Raw genomic sequence first — 23,225 nt, 5'->3', positions numbered from 1 at the left:
GTCCCCCAATCTGCACTTGTACAGCCTCCAGCACAACGGAGCCTGCTCCTACATAAGGAAGGTGGGTGCCACAAAAATACAAATAGAATTAATGTGTCAAGGCTCCAGGCTCTCAGCGATGCCTTCTCCAACATTACGTTCATTTGAGGTTTGTTTTTTTAATCTAAAAAGAAAAAAATAGTCATTTGTTCCACATTAATAGCTAGATAAGATCATAAAGAATGAGACACAAAATCAATTCCAAAAGAAAGTTTCCTTTTTCCAGCCGGGGCTTGGAATGCTGGACAATAATTCAATACACACTTAGCTTTGAAAGTGTTACCAAATACAAACACAGAGCAAGAGGAAAGCGGTGACGGACTAAGGGAGGTTGGAATACATCACAGCTCTGGATTTATGGTGCAGAGTAGCGAGGAGGGAGGGGCAGCCATGGATGGAAGAGACGCAAGTCCCTCATGCTAGCGCTCACCACAGGGAATGCATAATTGCCTGCCAGTCTAAGACACAATGGTGGGGTCCTTTGGGGGCAAGCTGGTGGCACCAATAGCAAATGCCCATCAGGATGAGACTTGGAGGGAGATGTTCTGGGACCTGGAATAGTCATTTCTGAAGAAGGTAAAAATGCCAAGTCTAAATCCCAAGCCAGTCCCCAGCCTCGGCTATAACAAACTGGAACTTTCCAACAAGAGAAAAAAGTGAAAGGTGTTAAGCTCCTGGCTGCTAAGCACTAATCTGCACTCATTGCTAGCCAGCAGAAGCCACATCCCTGCAGAGCAAAGGCTTAACTTTGCTGCTATAAATAGAAACCAGGAAACCACCTGGGTCTGCCATGCAAGTCAACAATGGCAGAGGAAGCCATGGGGCACCACTTGCAGACGCTATTTCGTTTCCATCTGAATCATCTGAGCATCCTCCTACTTGCATGTCTCGGCCCCAGTGGGTCAAATCCTTTCGTGGTGTGGCTCCTCTAGATTGGATGGAGTTACACCCAGGGTGGATTTGTCCCAAGACAATGATGTGTGTCTAAGATGAAGTGCTCCTCCACGAGTGTATCCCCACTCTGAGGATCGCCCCCTACCTGGCCCAGTTGAAGGATGCCCTGTAGAGTTCTCCTCACGTCCTCCAGGTTTGCCTGTCTCAGCAACTGCTTATCCTTCAGCTCGTTCAGATACCCCAGACTCCGATGCCCACAGTCCCTGCAGGTTTCAGTTAATTCTGACAGGAGAAAGAATCTCAGTTATGGCAAAGAATTAAAACATATGCAGGCAGTTTGTTTCTTTTGCGTGAGGGGTGTATGGTCTAGTGGTCCAGGACTGGGGGCCAGGCGGTCCTGAGTTCTAATCCTCACATTGAGACACTGACTCCCTCTGTGGCTTCTTCCTCAGACACGTTAGGTGGGTTAAGCAACGTTTGTAAAATGCTTTGAAGAGTGTGATCTTAGTGCCAAGTATTACAGTGGAGAAGAGGAAAATAAACAACAGGAAAAACCACTAGCCCTAGGAGAGAGTCAGGTGAACAAACAAGGTGAGGCAGGAAATAGGGAGGTAGTGTGGCCTAGTGGCCAGAGCACTGGACTGGTGCTTGGAAGACATGGGTGGCTATGCCACTAACTCGCTGTGTGTCCTTCAGCAAGTCACATTGTCTCTCTGGGTCTGTTTTCTTGCCCATCCTTTGTCCATCTTGTCTAGCTCAAAAGGAAGCTCTCTGGGGCAGGGACTCTCACTACATGTTTGCACAGTGCAGCGCTGATATAGCGAGGTGCTATAGTCATACCAAATAAGGGACAGCCTGCTTCAGGGAAGGCTTTGCATTCATCCTTGGCAAAGAAGGAAGATTGCCCGTAACATTCAATTAGTGCATGTCTGGACAACAGAAAGGAAGATCTGCTGAAGCCTGCGCCACATTTAGTAACTGTAGAGAGCCACTTAGTCAGATCTGCTCTCCCCAGCCCTAACCACGACATAGTGAGTCACTCAAAACCCCTCCAGCAGACACGAACCTTCCTGCTCATCATCAGATGTGCCCCTCACCGTGCTAGGGCCGCAGCGGCACAAGAAAGTACCGGCTGCACGTGCACATCCTCTTTCCATCAGCCAGGTGCGATAGCAACAGTGGGCCCTGCCACACTCCCGCATTCCATGTGGGTTGGGGGGGCCCAGAGACATATGAGGAGTGAGTTGTTTTCAAACCTGCATCAACCTCTGGCATCTGCTGATTAAGTGAAGCTGGAAATCTGGGGAAGTGTTGAGAGCAGGGGAGGGCCCGTGAACTTGTCACTACAAGGCATTAGATGTCTTAGCTGGTTGGGTCTCAGTTCAGTGTCTCCATCACACAAGCTACCAGCACCTTTGGCACTAAAGGACACTAGAGGGCACCAGGCTGGCAGAGAGACCAAGGCCTGACTGGAAGTCCCCTGTTCCCACTAGGGCAATCTCGCACATCAGGCTGAAGGCACCTCAGCAGGGTACTGAGAGGATCCTGCACTGGCCCAGGCTACACCGTGGCTGCCCTGGGAGTAAACAGGACACAGGGCTGCCTGCCTGGTGCCAGTCCTAACTGCGCCAGGGTTTTTGAAAGCACCTGAAGCAGGCTTTGGGTTCGTTACTCACTGTCGGCATGGTCAGTGGGTGCCATGTGGGATGTGGCACTGCCATTCACGATGGTGTCGGCGGCCAAGTGAGCAAACTGGGCCAGGGCCGCCACCAACCCAGTGGCATCTATAGAAACAAAGAGAGACAGGCCGCAGAGTGAGCACTGGACACCGATGCTCTCACGCAAAGGTCCCTGCGCCAGCTAAACATTTCGGGGAGCATTCTAGGTGGGAAGTTGCCTGCTTGCTGGCCATCGGCTCGCCCTTCTCCTCTCCTACACCAAGCGTTTGTCAGCGACCCCCAGAGCAGTGTCCAAAGCACCAATGCTCAGAGCAGGGACAGACGGTGAATTGGTAACTGCCTGACGAGCGCAGAGGAGTTCACGCACAGACCTGGGAGCCAGGGACTCCTGTACCCTAGCCCGAGCTCCAGCACTGATTCCTGGGTGACCCTGCGTAAAATCACCCTGGCCAGCCTTTGCACGAACTGGAGCCTGATGTCGAGGCCAAAGGGACATCTGCACCTAAGTCACTCGGCTCCCTTCGGAAATCCCACCCGTGGGAGCCTAAATATGAATTTAGGAGGCTGAACAATTTTGGCCTTAATCCCTCCAAGTCTCAGCGTCCTCCAGTCTGGGAACACTAATCCTTAGCTCCCAGATAGAGAGGTTGGGACTTGAATACCCTGAACACAAGAAAAGCCTCATTCGTTAATTCATGTGCATGTATTAAAATGGGCCTGTCAGAGCTCTGGGCTCGCAGAAATGACAGCGTAGGGCCATCACATCCCACGCTCCCCAACCCACCCACAACCAGAAAGTTTCCAGTGCTCGCAATGCCTAACTCCCCCACCTCCTCCCTCCCAGGCGGGGAGCCCAGCCTCTCAGCACTCCAGGGTATTGAACATGGCCCGTCACCATGCGATTTATTTCTTTATTTACACCCCATGGATTTCACAGACACATTAAGCACACGGAACTGTTCAGGTCTGGACCAAATCACAGCGACCCCGCCCAAACTTCCTAGTCTGCCCATTTCAGACGTGCTCTCCTGCGGGACTGGCCTTGGTGCCAGCTTCCGATCCAGACTCATGGTCCAGGCACCTTTACCTGTCATGTTGGTCACATACTGCCCGTGCCCATTCTCCAAGGAGTTCACAGACTCCAGGGCTGCCTGCGCCCGGCTGATGAGGTAATCTGCAACGATACCAAGGGTCAAGTGAAGGTGAGGAAGGGATTATGTGGGACATGGGCCTGAACAAGGCCATGTACCTGTCTGAACAGCCCAAAGCTCTGGAGGGTCTGGATGTTGCAGCGAGGCCCCCGTCAGGAGAATTAACCTGTTCCTGGCTTTACGGGCCATGCTGTCCTAGTTTGACTGCATTAATAAAAGAATACCTCCGAGTACGGAGCAAGGAGTCGCCATCCAATCGGGGGCCTTTTGAGTACTACACTTATTTTGAGATGCCTCCTGTTTATGAAGCCCAACACTCTTTCAGCCGTGAGAAAGATGCTGCTGACCTGAGCCCCCTGGTTCAGAAAGCCCTGCAGCAATTTGGCGCGAAGAGCCATTTCCAGACCTGCATCTGAGCCTGGCATCTAAGCCTGGACACCCACAAGGGCACAGAAAGCAGCGCTAACAAGCTGTTCTGCCGCGGCTCAGCTGGCCAGATGGGGGCCGAGGGCGGAATCAGCATTACCTGTCCCTTCTAGAGGGGATCTTCCCGCTCCTCGCACTCCAACAAGTGTCCAGCTGACTAAGCCAAAGGGTGCGTTCAAGCAGTATTAGGGTCTGACTCACAAAAGAAGGAAAATTCTATGTCGCAGATAATTCACCCCAGGGAAAGCCAAGCAGCCCAGAACCCCTCAGGCTCAATATTTAGCCAAGAAGACAGTGCCAGGGAGGCTTATGGGGCAGCATCACCCACCTGCCAGGAAGAAGGCACAGAGCCACCTCGCATCTGCAAAGCTCGGCTCTCCCTGGCTGCCAACAGCCGTTGGTCGAACAGCTCCCTACCTGGAGAGCTGATGCATCGGATGTGCAAGGGGTCATCCAGCTTGGCAATGGCGTCTTGGATGATGTTCTCTGCCTCCTTCACCGTCCCCTGGAGCATACCAAACTGGTCATTCAGAAGCTTCTGCTGGAGGCTCTGCTCCTGGTTTTTCTGTAGGTTATAAACAAACGACATTACACATGCTGCAGGGTCTCGGAGTCCCTCACAGCCTGCAGCTGTCCACCTCTGCAATAATCATTTCCCATCCACAGTGGCCTTCCTCCCAGGGTCTCAGTGGGCTTTACAGAGAGTGCTCCAGAGGCTGGTGGAAAGTATTACCTCCATTTCACAGATGGGGAAACTGAGGAGAAGAGGTACAGTGACTTGCCCAAAGCCACACAGGGAGTCTGTAGCAGAGCCCAAAAGAGAATCTAGGGTATGTCTACTCTGCAGTTAAAACCCCGCAGCTGGCCCATGCCAGCTGCCTCGGGCTCACAGGGTTCAGGCTAAGGGGCTGTTTAATTGCAGTGTAGATGTTCGGGCTCAGGCTGGAGCCCCTCTTCCCTCCCACTCCTGCCCCTCACCCACACGGCAGCCACACTACGCTACCGTCCAGGAGAGGAAATGAGAAACGGGCTTCAGCAGGCCAGGGGGTTATCTGACATGGGGCCAGTGAATCTTGGGGATATTCAGCAGGCAAAGATGGTCTTTCATTGCAGGATCATACGAAGCCCAAATTAATGGCAGAGTCAAGAACAAACTCCCAGTTCACTGCTCTGACCGCTGGGCAATACACCCTCCCAGATGGGCAGAGATGTGGAGGGGCTTTGTTTATTGCTGATCTGTCCATGAGAGAAGCTGTGTCACTGCAAGTGACCATTCAGGCTGTAAGGGGTTCGCCATGTCAGCCACGTGACATATGCAGTTTGACCACAAAGTGATTTCTTTGGCATTAGATAGATTCATTCCACATTAGCTAAGCCTCCTGCCTGGCTCTTTTCTCTCCATGCGCATCACTCGAGGCCCCAGGTTCCGAGGCATGCTTGGGAAAGGGGCTTCTGCCCTGAGACCCTAAACTTTTCTCCCCAGTACCTTTTCCATGAGTTTCCCCTGCAGCTCCCTGATTTCTTTAGCACTCCTCTCTGCCTCCTGGTTCAACAGCAGCTCTTTCTCCTGAATCAGGCCCTTTACAGACAGCAGCTCACACTCCTTCTCGCTCACCGACTTCCTCAGCGAGTCCTTCTCAGCATGCAGGGCTTCCACCTGAGAGTGGAGCTCGGAGCCAGCCTGAAAACAAAGCGGGAAGAGCCAGGGTCTCACAACTACTCACACACAATCCAAGCCCTCAGCACAAATCTCTGCCTGCTCCAGTAGGCACCAGGTACCAACTAACCCGCATGACAACCGATGCCAGCCTGGGCCAGCCAGCCATGGGGGATTCTTGGCCTTCTAAAGATCTGGGAAGGAATTTAGAAAGCATTGAGGGACCCCTCCTGTTATCCAGCAGCAGGGCAAGCTTCCCTCAGACTGTTCTCCTGGAGAGAGCAGCACGGGGTGGCGTGAGATCACCATGGCCTTGGCCTCTCAACTAGTTAGCACCAAGTTCAGTGGTGGCTTCCGTGAAGAGGACGTGCACCAAATGGGAATGGGCCTGGGACCCACCAAATTCATTTACACACAGGCCACTGGACAGCCAGCCAGAGCCACTGGAGTCAGGGGACCTGGACATGAAAGATGTATAGCCCATGATGAATCTCCCGAACCAGCGCCTCCCCATACAGCATCTGGGGGGAGATTCTGTGCTGCTCACCTCAGAGGTGCAGCACAGAACTCCCAGCCCAGGGCGAGTCGGCCTACAGTAGCTTTACGTCACCTTTGTGACCTCTGAATCCTGGGCTGCTCCAGGGCTGGCCTGGCCTCCGCTGTAACTTGGGACGGTCCTGGTGGGGTCTAAGTTACAGCAGACTCCCCGGGCTGCCTCATGCTGTACCTCAACCCAGGCCCACTCTGCTGAGACTTGCAAAGGGGGGCTCAGGAAGGAGCCTTATAGCTGTCCTACACAGGACTGTGCTGTGGAACTCCACCCCTGGAGGGAGAGGGGCCTTTTAGGGCCCCTTTATGCCATTCCAGCCCTTTTATTCGCAATAGAGGGGTTGGCACAAGGGTAAAGCTCTCGCGGTTTATCCACGTTCCTTATAACTCCAATTCTGCAAGCTGAAGTCCATTGACAGCCTGTGCAGCCTCTGCAGTATATTCAGGTCACCACCTGGTGGATCGTGCACTCAGAGAACCTGGTTTTAATGAGCGTAGGGAGGGGGAGAGGAGATCTCCAAGATCTGAGTGGGAGCAGCTGCCTGGTGCCCTGTGGGTCTGAAATGCTGCCTAAGAGGAGCGGGAAGTCTGCCAATGTATTGTGTGGTCATCTACACAAACGCACGGGGCAGGCATTCTTCATTTCCTTCTCCAGCCTGTCACAAGGATGCCAGAAAGTCCCCCACAGTTGAAATGCAGCACCGAGCACTCTCTTACAGGCAGGATTCTGCTTGGAGTCCAATTCCCAGAGGTGCTCAGCACCTCGAAAAAGCAGTCCCCTTTGTGGGCACATTCCTACCATCTAGGCCATGTACCTGCTTGGAATGGCTGAGCGAACTCTGAATCTGGGTCAGCTCTTCTTTCTTGGCTTCCAGTTCTCTCTTCAGCTGCTCCATCTGCAAGGTCTGGTCTTCAAGCTACATTTGCAGACAGACGGGAATCAGAGAAGGCATCAGGATAGCACTCCAGTTTTACTTCTGTGCCCACTTAGACAATGGCTTTCTACAGCTCTGAACCCAGGGGGCCACGGGCAGGGCAGCCCAACTGCTTAAAGAAACAGAGGCTTACGTTTTCCAGAAGTGATTGGGATTTTATTGGAGACCTCAGCATGTTCTGAATACCAGACCCCTTTATAGTGCCTAGCTGAGCTCCCATAATCTTTAGTCATGTCTGAAAATTTAGACCCACCCTGGAGATTTCATGGATAGATGGACAATGACTCTGGAGGAGATGTGGGTGAAATGTGCCTATAAACAACCTGACTGCCAAGGAATCTGGGCGGCGACAACCTGAGTGATGCAAACCCAGGTTGTTAGGAAGGGTGTGAATCACTAATTGCCCCTGAAGGCAGAGGGCAGGCTATGTACCGGACACAAGGATGAGTACTCGACTGTGCATCCATCACACACGCCATGGGCTAGTCGCCATGGGCTAGGGTTGGGGAATTTCAGTCCCATTCGTTCAGGCAGCTGTGCTGAAAAATATAAATGCCAGGGGCTGATTTTTCAGAGCTGCTGAGCGCTCCCAGCTTCCATTGACCTCAAGGTTCAGGACAGGCTGCTGAGGTGCTGCAGGTGCTCAGCACCTCAGAGAAATCAGGCCAGAGATGATCACTTGATCTCAACGCAGCCTCTTATTTTGTGGCTGCCAAACCAGCGAAGATGCCTGCGTGTGTAGGAGCAACACACCTCACAAACACGTGCACATTCATTCCTGCAGGAACAAGATCAGCCCTCAAGGCTATTTTGGTCAAAACCAGGGCAGAGCTTTGGGCAGGAGTAGACGTACCTTCATCTCCGACTCCCGCTTCACCTGCTCCATCTGAAACACCAGCTGCTCTTTGACACGAGCCACTTCTTCCTGGTTCTGCTGCGTCACTGTTAGTTGCTTGGCAGTATCTGCATTCTGAGCACAAGAGAGGAGGATTGGAGAGTTGTTTCGGTATAACGGGGTGTTTGTGTGTGAGGGGCAGGGGTGGGGAACATCCAAGCACCACTGCTAGGGTTGAAAGCGTTTCATGCCTCATTCAATCCAGTCAATTCAAATTCCAGTTTCCAAATTCCTCATTCAATCCTTCACCTCTTTACAGGCCAATGAGCCCTGGCAGGATCTGTATTTTGGACAACACCTTTCATACAAAGTACATATCCCAAAATGCCACAGGTAACAGAAAGAAAGAAACTGACAGGCCTGAGAAAAGATAAAGGGGTCATGGAGAGACATAGAAAGACTGAAGATGGCAGGAAGGGGGTCTTGAATTAACAGTATCGAGGCTGCAGAGACAGACAGAAAAGAGGCCAGGGCTAGACAGGCAGTGGCAGCAGGGGAGTGGAACAGGGAGAGAAAAATATACAAGCTCATTTCTGTGACACCCTCTGGCTCCGCTAAAGCCCTAACACTCCTGTAGCCACATGAGCCAGCCCTCACCTTTCGCAGCAGCTCTGCGTGCGTGTTGATGAGTTCGCTGTGTTTCTCTTTCAGCTTGGCGTAGCGCATTTCCGTGGCGCTGGCTTTCTCTGGCAGAGACAAGAACATTCCCAGTGTCTGTTACACCCAGGAACTCCAGGCTCTGCACCCTGGTGATTCAGTACTAACCAGCCTTTTAACCCACAGCGACTCACACACACAGGGGAAAAGAACAGCAGAGGCTAGTTGCTAAACACAGGGGCATCCTCTTAAACAGTTCGAGCCAGTTTGTTTCCATCACTTTGACATAAGCAGCTAATGGCATTTCCCTTCAAAATATCTGGTCAAACACACTGCAGCTCCTCATAGTGACACGGCCGGGTTTGGAGCTGTTCCTGACCAAGCAATGAATGGCTACAGGGAACATCCTCTCCGCAAGGAACAGACCCAACACCACAGCCCTGGATTCAGCCACCCATGGGCGTCAAAGGTTTATTTAAGTTCTAGGCCCCTCAGCTCACACTCTCCTTCTCTCTCTGGAATCTCTGACGCTGTCACCTACTTTCAGCTTCAACGTAAAGCCCCTGTGTTCGGCTGCTCTCCAGCTGTGCCCTCTGCAGTTGCTCCACCTCATCCCGGAGCTGTTCGTTATCCACCAGAGCTTTCTGCTTTTGTTTCCGTTGCTCCTCCAGCTCAGCCTCCAGGCTGTTGATCTGGGCCTTGAGCTGCGTGATGTACTGCTGAGCCTACAGACACAGGCACCTGCAGTTACCCACCCGATTCAGCGAGCCTGGCACGGACTGAGCACAGGGCTGGGGGCCAGGCACTCCAGAGTGCTAGGGGTGGCTTTGACAATGACTCTGGCAATGGCCTGCCCTGGATTCCCCAGAGTCTACATTGGCCTGTGAAGTCCTCAGCTAATATGCTAAAACGCACAATCTGACATAGGATCTCTGGGAATGGCCACTAGATCCAACTGGAGAGGAATATATTTTTCTAACAGCAAAATTCTCTTCTCCCCAGTACATTGAGACACCCAACTGGTGACAATATTCATCAAATGGATTCCAGGCCTGTCATGCAGCTGTGGTAATCCGGAAAGTTCTAACATGAGAGGACACAGTACAGTGGCAGGGGACAGGACTGGGTTCTTCCTCCTCCACCCCACTCACCGCAGTGCCAGGCTTTACCTCCAGTTTAATTTTCTCCAGCTCAGCCCGAAGCAAGTCCACTTCTTTCTTTAGGTTTTCAATTTGGAGATCCCTGGGAATAAAGAATGAGCCTCGTTACTAGCCCAGAAAGCAGCAGCTCCCTCCTAGCATCAGCTGACCACCATCCCCCTCACCTGTCATCCCGAACGCCATTGGGGGGGCCGAAGGTCTGTTCAAATATATCCGATACGTTCTGCAAAAGAAAGATGGCACCCAAGTTAAGCTCAGCCCTTCAAAGTGTCTGACAGGGGTTGGCCTAAGTCAGATTAGGCCTCGGTCGCCTGGAAACCAGTCACAGAAAGTCTGGGAAGGTGGCCAGGTTATGTTTTGCACACAAGCGGTCAGTAAAGCCAGAGACAACAGCTGCAAGAAGCCCAATATCCTGGCTGTGGGAGAGAGCCCAATTCATGCCACTTACTCCCTACTGAGCCTCATCCACCCCAACAGCTTCCATGACAAACCAAGGGTCTCAGATTGCAATGGTGTGAAAAAAATATCCCCATGGTCCTTGAAAACATTGTTAAACATCAGTGTCCTTCCAAATTAGAAGGCAAGGAGCTTTCTAAATCCCTGGGTCTGCATCCCATGCTGCCATCAACTTCCCTGCCCTTCCCAAATCCTGACACCCAACCCAGCCATATTATACAGAATGATGCCTAGCCTCAGCTGTAACCAGCTGTTCAAAACAAGGAGCAGGCAGCCATGTGGGAGGAGAGGAAGAGTCCCGACCAAGGTTGTCCAGGGAAACTAACAAGGCCAAGACTTCAGCATAGCTACACAGATTGCCGGAAATACTGTAGAAGTTACTGTACGGAGTGCAAAGAAGAGCATGTGGCTCGCTCCAATTCCATTTTTAAGCAACGTTCCTAGTGTTCAGTGTCTTGGAATGGAGATTAACACAGACTTTTAGCACTCCAGACAGACTTTGGTTTTCTTGCCTTTCCAACACACCCCTGAGAAGAATCTCTGAGCTCCCACCTGCTGTTCCACTGGAGAAGCCGTACTGATCTCGATTAAGTTTTCTGGTTCTTCGTCTTCAGGGGCCTCCTCGGGGATGACAACCACCGGTTTCACATGCTCTGCCAGGGCAGATGCCCGCAAGAAGTTAGGGGGGCTCTGTCAAGACAACAGAAAACCAAACGTTTCACCTGGTTGTGGTGCACTGAACTGAATAGGGCACCCGGAGTACAGCCCCAGTTGGGGTGAGCACATTGATAGATCAGGAGGGTACCAGGAACCATCATGACTATGTTCTGTTAGTGCTTCAGCACCTCAGGGTATGAGAGAGAACAAGATAGTTGTCCAGTGGTTCTCATTCTATGGCCCATGGGCCACTGACATCTGCAGAGCCATTCCTGATGATCTCTGGAATTGAACACTTTTGAGAACCAGGCAGCAGGGCCAGATCCAACGAGTGTTTCGCTCTCACTTACAGAGTGGCCTGCAGAGTGAAAAAACGGGGAAACCCCTGAAGTGGACATCTCCCTCCCTGCTGGTTTTCTGTGGTGCCTCTTGTACTGCTGCCTTCCTTTGAAAGTCAATGGGAACAAGACAGGCTTTCGATGTCTGGCATCATTCCGGCCATTAGATCAGCCAATACTCCCTCTCTCTGAACGTGGAGCCAATCAAGGAAATTCATTGCTGAAGCTGAAGACTTCAGACTATTGAAATAAAGAGACTGCAGGACACAGGACACACTCCCTGCATTGCTGTGAGCAGCTTGCAATAGGCCGTTGTTACAGGGAGAATTAACGCTCAAGCGAGGCACCTTTAGCTCTGAATTCCCTTGCTCTTGGACTTTGAGGTGCATTTGGACACCTGGAGAGCCATGAGTTGCCCTTAGGGAACTGAGATCAACAGGGTTACCCATTTTCTACCCTGAAGCGCCTGGCTTGGGTTCCTGGCAAGCCTTCTTTTTTCAGAGCCCTCACTACAGCACTCTGCTTCCCAGGCACCGCACGCACATAATAGACTGCAAGGCCTTTGGGGCAGGGACTCTGTTTCTGGGTATTCTGTAAAGTGTCGTGTATGTTTCTGGTTTCGTGTCAAAAGACATCAGCACGCAGTAAGGAAAGCGGATGGTACCTCTGGCAGCCTGGGGATCTGGATGAGCCGCTTGAAGTACAACATGTCTGAAGCCCTTTTAAAGAAGTTTTTGAGGCTAGAGAGAAGAAAATGAAAATCATTAAAATGGGAGTATTGGGAGCCTTGGTGAATGGAGCATTCAGAACAGCTGCAAGTCACTGCCCCGTGCTAGGGCACCCTTCGTTACCTGCGGAACTGCTCGTGGAACCGGTCTCGGTGACCTTGCAGCGTATCAGCTGGCAGACCTAGAACAGTCGAGGAGATAAAGGAATTACCAGCCCAGCCTGATAAACACAGCAGGTGCTAAGTCAGCGCACAAAGCACAGTATCACTCAATGCTTCAGCTGGGAAAGGACCTTTCCATACACCTGGTCCAACCAGCTGGAAGAAACTGCCCGTGACATACTGGGTGAGAAAGAGACCTCTGAACACTCTGGAGAAAATGTACTAAAATGTGATCTGACCACAAACTACTTTAAAAAAAAAATCCAGGTAGGGTCAAGGGGCTAAAGCCAGTCCCCAGACATTTTCACATCTGGAGATGCAGTTTAGTTATTGATGTCTCAATGGGAATCCAACCTGTTGCCTGTCAGATGAAAGTGACACAGGAATTCTGCTGTGTTCCACTCGAGCTGTGGCTGCAGCTGTTGCTAGATCTCTTTTACATCTCATGGGACACTGGAAGGCTTAGCTAGCAAGTGCTTGTGAATCACGCTGGGCTACTCAGGGGGAAGTTACTCTCAGAGTCCAAAGTGTTCAAGAAATGTACATTTCATTAAGTTTGTCCATAAAAGCTTGGCCTGGAAATTAGGAATGCAGGGTGGGAGACGGCCATTTGTGTTTCAGCCAAGCTCAAATTGATCTTTGAATCCAAGTGGGAAGCATGATGCTGAAAGGAGACGGGGCTCTGACCCTCTCACATTTCCTGGGAATGTTGAGTACTCGGGTTCCCAACCTCCAGATGAAATCAAACCCTTCCTCGCTGCTCCCTGGGGAACCAGTAACAAAGCATGTACTGCAAACAAGGGGCTAGTCAAAAAGTCAGCAGTGGAAACAAGTGGACTACAGTCCACAATCAGAGCGCGGACTTTATAAACCTTCCCTACACACAGCCAAGCCTGATAGTGTTACTGAGCTGCAGGGATACGAAAACTGAAAGCTGATTGCAGGGAAAGGTGCTCTGGGATTAAAGTGTATCTTTACAGTGGGGGAAGGGCCTTTAAAAGGCATAGGAATGACTTGCTCTGCTCAGAACCGTCACCTGCAGATCACGGTTTTAACTCTACCAGCAAGAGGAAACTGAAGCTTAGCCCATGAAATCAAGCAAATGGCCTCAGTGAGAGACCATCATGAAGGGAGACGTTTGCAAAATGCACCATGGGGCACTTAGTTATCTTAAGCCAATACTTGGGCTTTAATAGCATAGCTGGCACCCCCAGTCACCGGGGTAAAAAGAGAGATTAATGGCTCATGTAAGGGACTGTATATTAGCAATCACCTACCAACGCTCAGTGACAGCCAACAGAACCCGCTCCAGCCTAGAACCATCTTTAAGTGCAGCCATTGCTGGAAGAGTTCCAGCTGTTTCCTGACTATGGTGCACCGGGAATTTTACTTCCAGAACCGTTTTCTAACACCAAGCAATAGGCGTTAAGTCTACAGCACTGAAGGAAAGCACCTGTCCCCACCAGCCAGAAAATTCATGCAAGAGCCCTGCTAACCCCTGGGCTGTCAGCCAGCATGGGTCTGGTCTCAGAATGGACAGGGCCTGAAACAACTGGACATTGAAACAACAGACTCATAGATTCCAAGGGCAGGAGGGACCATTAGCTCACCTAGTCTGACCTCCACTGAACTGCACCCAGTTCCCCACGGCCTCTGCTTGCACAGCCCCACGGCTCCCCTGAGCCGGGGGTAGTGCACTGAATTAGATATTCAGCCACACAGCGTCTGGCACTGTCAGAAAGGCTGGGGTGGAGGAAGGGGCAAGGGGCCTGAACATATTTTTCAGTGTAGTGAGGTGAAAGGTGCCAAGCTACTGAAGGCATTTCAGTGCCTCAGACAAAGCCAGCTGAGTGTTATCAACATGAAGCTGTTGCAGGTTGGCACCTGTTAATGACTTTAACCCAGCACCCAGAGAAGCTGAATTGCCACAGGTGCAGTGGTGTCTACAAGTGGCAGATGCGACAGCAAGTTCAGACGCCAGAGGGGCAAAGCTTCAGGAAATCAGGCACAGCGGGTGACTCACATGCGTGGAGCTTGAACATTAACTGGACGGTGTAGTGATAGAGGTGGCTGCAGTCCTGGATCACCTGGATGAGAGGAGCCAGCCTGCACTGAACAGATGACATCTGAGACACGGCCATGGCGGTGTTGAGCTGTCTGAGAACTGCGGAGGAAGCAGGGTTAGGACTTTGCAATGGTTTCATCTAGTAAGAGGTACAGTTAAATACAGGCTGCCCAGGGGCATGTTCAGGCAGGATAGAAGCGTCTCACTGACAGGCTGTTCCCAAGAGAGGAAGAACAGCCTCCTGGTTAAGATACTGGGCTGGGACGCAGGAGCTCTGGCTTCTAATACTGGGCAGATCACAGACAACTCCTGCCTGCGTCTATATACTGCTACCAGGCAGAATTGAATCGGGTACATGGGGTGAGACTTGCACAGATGAAGTCTTTACCCAGTGTCAGGTTACAGTGTGACAAGTTAAAAGCCACTGGAGTGCAGCTGGGGTGGCTAGCGAGATCTTGGATCAGATAGGTACAGACTGGTGTCACTCTGGGGAAACAGCATACGGTAACTCTGACTGAGCCTGCAGCTGGGAGCCCTAGTGTCTTTGTTTACTCAACTTGCCATTGGGCAGAGTGGAGCGTGCTACCTGGATTACAAAGCTTTATAATTAACTACAAAGTCCATGTCTCTACCTGCCACAAGGGGACTGAACTCTTGGTTCACATGCAAGGCCAGTGCAGCTGAACTAGACGAGTGGGAGCAAAGCAGCTGCCCCTCCTTGTAATCAGAGCTTTCAGACCTCTTCTCAGAGTCACTTATGAACTACCTGGGTTCTCTCCAGGGGCTGCTTGGCACCAAGCACTTGAGGTTAAAGATACTGAGACCAAGCTGGGCAGAACCTCTTTAGCTTTCATTCTCAATGTAAGACAACTGTTCTGTCACACTCATCCACCTACTCAGATATCTCGCCTCAAGCAGCAGCCAATATTTGATGCTACAAATGAAGAGGGGCAGGTAACCAATTGTGAAAGGTGATGAGAACAAAGAGGGTATAAGATTCCCTCCTGCTCCATGCTGGAATTGTCTCATGCCCTGGCCATGAGACTGGATTGCCATTATTGTAGATTTTGTAACTCCATGTCATCAATGGTCAGAAAATTCTTCATTTCTTTTACAGAAATCCAGCCAGAATATTCAACTTCGACTTCCTCTATGTTCAGATTCAAGTATTTGTGACTATAAAATGGCAGTTTTAATTTCCCCCCCAGCATAATTGGATCATTTACGACCATCTTGGAGGAGACAGTAAGAGAATCAAGTGTTTTTAGTCACTCGGGAAGTGAAGACCATTAGAATATATTACATTTCCTGCCCTCTCTCCAGCTGCACGTTCCTGGCTGGTTAAAAAAATAAAAAACAAAAATTTTAAGTCATCAAAAATTCTTTCAGAATGAGACTAGGCAAGTAACTAAAAGCAGCCTCGCTGTTTCCACTTGCCGAGTCCTTCAGCTCTCAAAGAGGACATTTCAGAAAGGAAAATGAATATTTATACAGAATACATTACTGACCGCAGTCTCCGGTTTATGGGAATAAAAGCTTTGCGTAATGCATGTAATTAACATCTTTGTATCAATGAGCAATAAAAATACATCTTTTCCCAACACTACCACACATGGTTTGTCATCGTTCAGAGCCAATATAGGTTTGCTACAAGCAGTCAGATTGTTAAATATCTTCTCCAAATTGGCCTGTTTAGACAGTTGTGTTTATAAGCAAACAAAGCTGAAAGACTACTTTAAACACCTATGGAGCTCGTTATTAGATGAGAAAAGACGAGCTCTTCACTTGATTACTGACTGAGACGAGAAACTAACATCAGCCTGGAGAAAGTACCCCAAACAGTAGGGGACAGCATCACATTGCTTACCTGACTCTGTGAGTCTGAGTTCACAGTCCATGTAATCAAACATCTCAACTGTGAGCTGAAAGCTGAAAAAACAAAATCCCCCCCATCACATTACATGAAGAGCAAGGTCAGGATCAGCATAGAAACCCTTCTTAAAAAAGATGTACGATACTTCAGCAGCACAGTATTGTAAGACACCTTCACAACACTGTCAGCTGCACTGTTCAGACCACAGCTCCTGTCATTTCTTTTTACTATCGGCACACCATGCCGGGGTAGCAAGCAGGCTATAAATACAAACCTAACTGCCATCCAGCAAGTGAGAGGATTACTACAGTACCAGATAAACTCCTGGTAATACTGCAGTAACAGTGCAACATGATATGCTACTTGCCCTGGGTTTCCATTGTGTTTGGGGGCCATGACCGTAGGGTGCTGTCTTATGTTTAGCACTGCAGTGTTGTCATCGGGAGGGGAAGCATTCCTGCAATGTGCTAACACTCAAAACTTCCTTCCTCCCTCATCCCTGGAGAAGCCATTATTACTACAGCACTATGTGCCCTTTTGCCAAAAAATACTAAAGCACTCCACAGCAAAGGCTATCAACCACGGTGGTAACGCAGAGGAAGGTGCATGTTTGGGGCCAGGACCATAGAATGCTGTAATCTCTTTCCCCAGCACCAGTGCACAGTACTGTTCTATTACCACCCGTTAGGCACTGCCATTAGGACCCAAGATGCTGCAGAGGGCCAACACGTCCATGGAGCGAGAAGCAGATTCTTCCCCCTGAGTCCGACCCACAAGCAGGATGGGGTATCAGCCCCCCTGCTGTGCAACAGGGTCAGCCCACTCCTTACAGTACGCAAGTCACTTCCTGAGGGTTCCCAACCTGAATGAGATGAGGCTGGGAGTGGAGCCATTGGGCTATTTTTCATTGCATTCTGGTGCACACAGAATAAGAGAATGTCAGCCATTGGCCCCTAGGGACTTCTGGGAAGCAGCTATCTGGGCATTCTTACCACGGGGTCCTGGTTGCCATCTGCCTAACAAATGGGCTTTGGTATCGGGATCACAGAAGTCAGAGGTAGAGAGGTGGAATGTCCCTATTGGGCCATTTAGGCAAACCCTCCCATCCCAGCTTGTTCCTGACAGGGTCTTTTCCACAGCTCTGTCCAGTCTTGAGACAAGGAAAAGGGCTTCCACCGCCCCCCTTTGGAAAGAATCTAACAGATCTGACTGTTTCTTGATGTGCTGCTTAAGATGACAGAACTTTGGGACTCGCTTTTCAGAGGTGCAGAACACCCAGGACTCCAATGAGAGCTGCAGGTACTCAGGTCCTCTGAAAATCAGGTCTTTGCTTATTTGCACTTTGGCCCATGGCTGGAAGGATTGGCTGATGTGGGCTGAGGCTGAAGTTCCCTGCAGGAGGAGTATCATCAGCATTTACACTCAGCACCATCTTACCACTTATAAACGAAGAACAACAGTCTTGCTCACAGCTCACGCAGCACTCCGCAAAGGTGCTTCTGTGCAAAGACGCTGTTTGCCTCGCTCAGATTTATGATGCATTTTATGGCTATATCAGTCTAATAAAATAAGCTGGCCTCTGTCTCCAACACAGAGCACTTTGAACTTTAATGTGGAGTATTTCATTAGCAGGATGCACCATTTACATTAATGGTGCTCAGGACAAAGAGAGTCATTATGCTTTGTAGAAGGTTTTAAATATCTAAAAGGAAACTTACATGTTATTCACATCTGTCCCAGCAGCCTTTTCTAGCACCTCATCCGTCACTTCTAGGCCTGGGGGAAAGTCAGGATGCTTCAAAAAGAAAAGTCTTCATAAATTCAGTAGTATTTTTATGGCAGGTCCCACACCTCCACTCCAGACACATAGGTACATTTCAAGCTAAGATCCCTGCTCAGTCATGGCTCTTCCTAATCTTATATTCATACCCGCTCTCAGAACAGTGTGAAGTCAACAAATAAGAGAAAGAGAACAGCAGCTTTGTAGCAAAAATCTGTCAAAATTTCAGAGGGGGTGGGAGATGCAATTACCTTGAGGTGAAAGGATATCTTGGTGAGTAGAAGTTTGGTATAAATATTCACAAGCTGCCCATATCTGTCATGCAAGTGCCCCTGCCAAGGAATATTAGGAAAACATTAGAAAACCTGTGGGTGACACTAAACATTCATCATTACACCCAGCTGAACAGGACTCAGCCAACAAAGAGAAGAGTGTCTCCAAACTTTGGCCCAGATTTTCCGTTGGTATAAACAGGCGCAGCTCCGCTGAAGTCAAATGAGCACCACTGATTTCTGCCACCTGAGGATCTGGCCTCCAAAGGACCAGGAAGAAAAATGTAATTGTGGGCACAGTAGGGCGGGACCTCCCATGCCTCTAAATACAGCTCTCATTCACAAACAGAACTGCATTTCTAGTCCCATCAGGAAGAAGAAATCACTGGCTCAGTTCCAAAGGGTAAATCACTCCCAATCCCCTGCCGACGGTGGAAAAGACTTTCATTTTATTCATGATCCAAACGTGAGAAGAATATGGACAAGTTCCAATTCAGGCAATTACATTTATAGCCTACCACCCTTTGCAGTGTCAGTTAGATGCAACAGTCTCTCCCACCTCCTGTCCTAACCTCCCCTAGAGTTGCTGTGTTACAGGAAGCTCCTGCGCTCCATTCACTCCTCAAGATGGCCGCACTTCAGTGGTAGGTGAAGCAATCCTCGCTACTTAGGGATTACAGTTTAGGGATTACAAGCGTTAAGGTGATGTTTAATTATTTTCATAGTAACCCAACCACCACTCAAAAGCCTTCGTGCCACAACACAGAACCCTTCAACACCCCACTAAGAAACAAAGCATTCACCAACGGACACCCCCATTCCCCGCACTTCACCAAAGGCCTCACAGCTCTACCCCCCTTTTCAATGTAAGGCTTTCAGTGGCCAGCACAGTCCATTGTTGCAACTCACCCACAGGTCTCCTGTCTCTCGGATATTACTCCGATATCTTTGACAGTCTTGAAGAACCTGGGGAAAAAGGCAGAGGGGTCAGACATACAGCCTGCGTGCTCAAGAGTATGGGGACAGGGAGGGAAAAAAGAGGATCAAGACAAGCCTGCCCTGAACTGCCCCTCCCAAACTTCAGTCTACAACCCCCTCTCAGCCTCATCTGTTGCACCGTACAGATCTGGATTTGTCAGTTCCCCCTTTGCTGGCCTATTGTGAGGAAGCAACACAAGGAAATTCCAGGGGAAAATTTTAACTGGTTCAAAGTGGCAACAAGATTTTTGACTGGAGGGATGGATCTAATGGCTCCTGGTCCTCTAGCAGAAACCAGGAATGGATCCCATTTGTCCTCAGAAGGTGGAGACTGAGCTGAAGTTTCAGTCTAAAAACAATGGGGCTGGTCCAAGAAAGAGGTGTGTACACTCTTAAAGAATCTGTTAGAGCACTTTAAACACAATGATGCTTATTGGGAAGCAGGTCTAGTAATCAGAGTAGGGAACTAGGAGTCAGGAGACCCAGGTCCTAGTCCCACTTCTGCTTGTGTGACTTTGGGCCAATTACAAACTCACCGTGACTCAGTTTCCCCAACTATGACAAGAAAAATGACACCTACTTTCAAGAAGTGCTTTGAAATCTACCAGTTAAAAGCACTAGGCAAGTGCCTATGTAGAATCATTATGATGGGTGACTGCTTTACTCAGGATTTACTAAATTGAATGTAGTGAAGATTAGCAACATTTTTGGAAGCTTCACTGAATTGTTATCTAGCTAAGGGTTTTCCTAGGTGCCTTTCACCTTGGTATCCAAGTGCTGAGCTAGCGATCTAAGTATTTAAAACACAAAGCTCGAATATCCCTCAACACAATCAACCTAACACTAGTGTCGGTATCAGCCTGTGGTTAGCCTACAAGCTACCAGGAAGAAGCCTCCTCCCCAAGCTCACTGCTGCATCCCAAACCCCTTGCATTAAACATTAAAAACAGAGGGGTGGTAGTGGAACAGGAGACCCCAGCAAGGCCCTCAGCATTCACAGACGACACAGCTGATCGCAGCCGGCCTTGCCAGTGAATTGTAGCCTTGTATTCACTGGAGGGCCAGGCGCCGATCTCCAGGAAGCAGCGCATGGAGTAGTGAGGGAGGAGAGCTCTGGAATATATGTGAGGTGAACATTAATGATCCTCACTGGAGGAGTGTGTTAATACGCAGCAGAGGAAATGAAGGGAGTTCAGCAGCAGAAACACATCAGTAAATGCTGCAGCCCACGAAGGCTTCCTTAAGCACAGACAACCTTGCACCGGCTGCTCAGACTGTAAAATGTCACTGGGCCAGCCAGACACGCTTTCTCCTATTTCTGATACCTCTCTTCCCTCTGACTTTTTAAATGCCTCGCCAGGTTTCTGCCAGGTTGGTGAAGTAGGGGACATGCTCATCTATGACAGTGGAAAGTTCTGCCCTCCCACCAGCCAGCAAGAGGCAACAGAGAGCATCGGTTACCCTCTCCTATGCACTCAGAGTCTAACCTACAGTCCCAGCAACTTGGGAGCCAAGAGTCCTGGATTCTATTACTGGATCTGCCACTGACTTGCCATGTGCTGTCAGGCAAGTCACTTCAACTTTCTGTGCCTCAGTTTCCATCTCTGCTAGATAGGGAGCCTCCTTTATGAGGGGCTTTTAAAGCTACGGATGAGAGACACTCTATGAACGCAGAGTACATGATTATTAAGCGGAAGGGAAGGAGCCACTTACGTTGGGATGCCCGTCTCTCAGGACTTTGTGGAGAACGTGGCAGAACTTCCAGCTGAGGATGGAGCTGCTGGGCAGGGGGAGGCCAATAGCGTACGACCAGAAAGTAAATGCTCCTTTCTCATGGTGAGTTCCCAAGATAATCCCTTTCCAGACGTCAAGGTAATTGAACAGGTAGAAACTCAAGGCAGCCATTCCAAACAGACATGCTCATTATCTAAGTTTCCTTTATCCCAATCAGCTCCTCATTACGACTCTTATCTCATTAAAAGAGCCAGGGTTTGAGTAACACAAATCACGAATTTATGTTACATTTTATTTTTACAAAGGGCCTCCAGTTGGACCCTGGTGTGACAGCACACCAAAAGGATGGCCTAGGAATGGAGTGTGTTGCGGGCAGCGGGACATCCAAGTGCAACCCCATGTTCCTGCAAGCAACGGAAAGAGCAGAACTGCCTCACCCCCTCTGTACCCAGCTCCTGCTCTGTGTCAGCGAGCGGCTGAAAATGATTTTAAGTTATATTTCTTCCTGTGCTGCATGTTTACTGATCACAGCAAAGACCCTGGAACATGTAACATGCCATCCCACATCAAACCAATGGTCTGCCAAGTCCAGTGTCCTACCCAGAACTGTACCTATGACTCAGAGGAAGGCATATCTCCTCCCCACCTGCCTCACTCCCCAAAACCGCCCATCATCTATTGGGAAATTCCTGTCTGATCCCCGGGGCAATTAAAAGACACCCTGAAATATGAGATCTAATTGGGAATTGCGTGATGATGTGTAGAGAAACCTGGCCATGAGATTACAAAGCTCCTTTTGAAAACTGGCCACAGTACTGGCCTCTGAGAAACAGGGGTCACCATCTTTGCTAAGGAAAAGGATACTGCGGGCATGTTTCTCTTTCACTGGTGCTTCTTGTGTATTGATGGCTTTGCTGATGCTCATAGCCTGTGTGGGGAGAAGAGAGTAGACGTCAGAGGCAGAATCAGCACAATCCTTTACTGCCAAACATTGTTAGTCCATAAAAATCTCAGGCACCAGGTCTGTTTCTGGATCCTTGTCATTCACTAGACACTGCCTGGCCACATGGAGCAGCACCTTTCATTTCAAACATGCATTTCAACTAGTCAGGCTTAGACTATCTCTAGGCAAGGAGTATCCTCACCCCACTGTACAGATGGAAGGTCAGAGCAGGCAAGTGACTTGTCCGAAGGCCCAGGACATATTAAGTAATAGAGGCAGGATTAGAACTCAGCACCTCCCGTCTCCCAATCCTGTGCTCAGCCTCCGGTAAGGTCTCATGTTTAAAGAGTTTCTTGGTTATAGTCTGAAAAGCGAGCCTCTCAGACCTGAGACCCACGATGCCTTGTGCCTTGATGTCCAAGCACTAAGTTCTCAGTGTTCCCTTTATCAATGAGTTGATGTCAAGAGTTGCTCAGGACATATCTCAAACGATTTCTTTTGTACCCACCAACAATACAGCCTCATCTTTGTATCTGACAACCATCTTGAGTCTTGCCTGGTCACTGACCAGAAAGATTCTAGCATTTGAATTTGGGAATCAAGTTGATGAGAGCAATTGATATTCTCCATGGCTGCTATAATCCTAGTAAATATACAGACTGCATTTTCTCAGCAATAACTCAGATAGGTGTCTACAGAGCAAACACGCATAACAGCAAAATGCCAATTTCAGAGCTGTTTATCTAACCATAACAATGGTATGTTTATTTCTTTTCACACAGTAGGTGATATTTCATTGGAACAGCTTCTGTTGGAGAAAGAGACAAGACAGAGAGCTCTTCTTTTCACAGCTTTGATGGCATTTCCCTTAATGTCTCCTTACATCAATCTCTCCTCAGATCTCCTTTTGTAGTTTGTACTCCTAAAATTTGGAAAACAGGCCACAAATAAATATGGGATTAGCCGCTGCCACACCCATTCCAAAGAACTCAAAGTGTAGGCCAACGTGATTAAAGTAGCAGCAAAATGGTAGGAGAGTGATGCTGATTGCAATCTTTATTAGGTGGTTAAACTATGCCTTAAGAGTCTAAACACTTTCAACATGCCCCAATCTAAATCACACAATTCTACTCTGAAGACTGACACTATAAACAATGCCATCCATTTGCACTCAGTCTCAGTGGCTCCAAATCCAGATATACTTGTCTACAACTACAGATTCCCTCCCCCCCGCACCCCCCCCCCCCCCCCAATCCCC

The 23,225-nt window shown here is 49.5% G+C and overlaps 1 protein-coding gene across 2 annotated transcripts in view; it reads right to left on the bottom strand.

The window, feature by feature from the left end:
- HIP1R (huntingtin interacting protein 1 related) overlaps positions 1-23,225 on the bottom strand; it is a 58,448-nt gene that overhangs the window by 9,534 nt on the left and 25,689 nt on the right. For both annotated transcript variants that reach the window (XM_032800714.1, XM_075059968.1), the window contains 21 exons: positions 21,889-21,952; positions 21,004-21,146; positions 19,222-19,278; positions 18,292-18,372; positions 17,979-18,055; positions 16,255-16,316; positions 14,346-14,486; positions 12,285-12,342; positions 12,098-12,173; positions 10,991-11,128; positions 10,147-10,205; positions 9,992-10,064; positions 9,364-9,547; positions 8,823-8,911; positions 8,184-8,300; positions 7,211-7,312; positions 5,676-5,870; positions 4,607-4,754; positions 3,700-3,786; positions 2,610-2,717; positions 1,079-1,215 (listed from right to left, as the gene is read on the bottom strand). In XM_032800714.1, coding sequence (XP_032656605.1) covers positions 1,079-1,215; positions 2,610-2,717; positions 3,700-3,786; positions 4,607-4,754; positions 5,676-5,870; positions 7,211-7,312; positions 8,184-8,300; positions 8,823-8,911; positions 9,364-9,547; positions 9,992-10,064; positions 10,147-10,205; positions 10,991-11,128; positions 12,098-12,173; positions 12,285-12,342; positions 14,346-14,486; positions 16,255-16,316; positions 17,979-18,055; positions 18,292-18,372; positions 19,222-19,278; positions 21,004-21,146; positions 21,889-21,952 — 2,196 coding nt within the window. Of the gene's footprint in view, positions 1-1,078; positions 1,216-2,609; positions 2,718-3,699; positions 3,787-4,606; positions 4,755-5,675; positions 5,871-7,210; positions 7,313-8,183; positions 8,301-8,822; positions 8,912-9,363; positions 9,548-9,991; positions 10,065-10,146; positions 10,206-10,990; positions 11,129-12,097; positions 12,174-12,284; positions 12,343-14,345; positions 14,487-16,254; positions 16,317-17,978; positions 18,056-18,291; positions 18,373-19,221; positions 19,279-21,003; positions 21,147-21,888; positions 21,953-23,225 lie in introns of those variants that run through there.

Source organism: Chelonoidis abingdonii, chromosome 22, assembly GCF_003597395.2.
Source record: "Chelonoidis abingdonii isolate Lonesome George chromosome 22, CheloAbing_2.0, whole genome shotgun sequence".
NCBI lineage: Eukaryota > Metazoa > Chordata > Testudines > Testudinidae > Chelonoidis > Chelonoidis abingdonii.
This window is presented reverse-complemented; position numbering and strand designations above follow the sequence as displayed.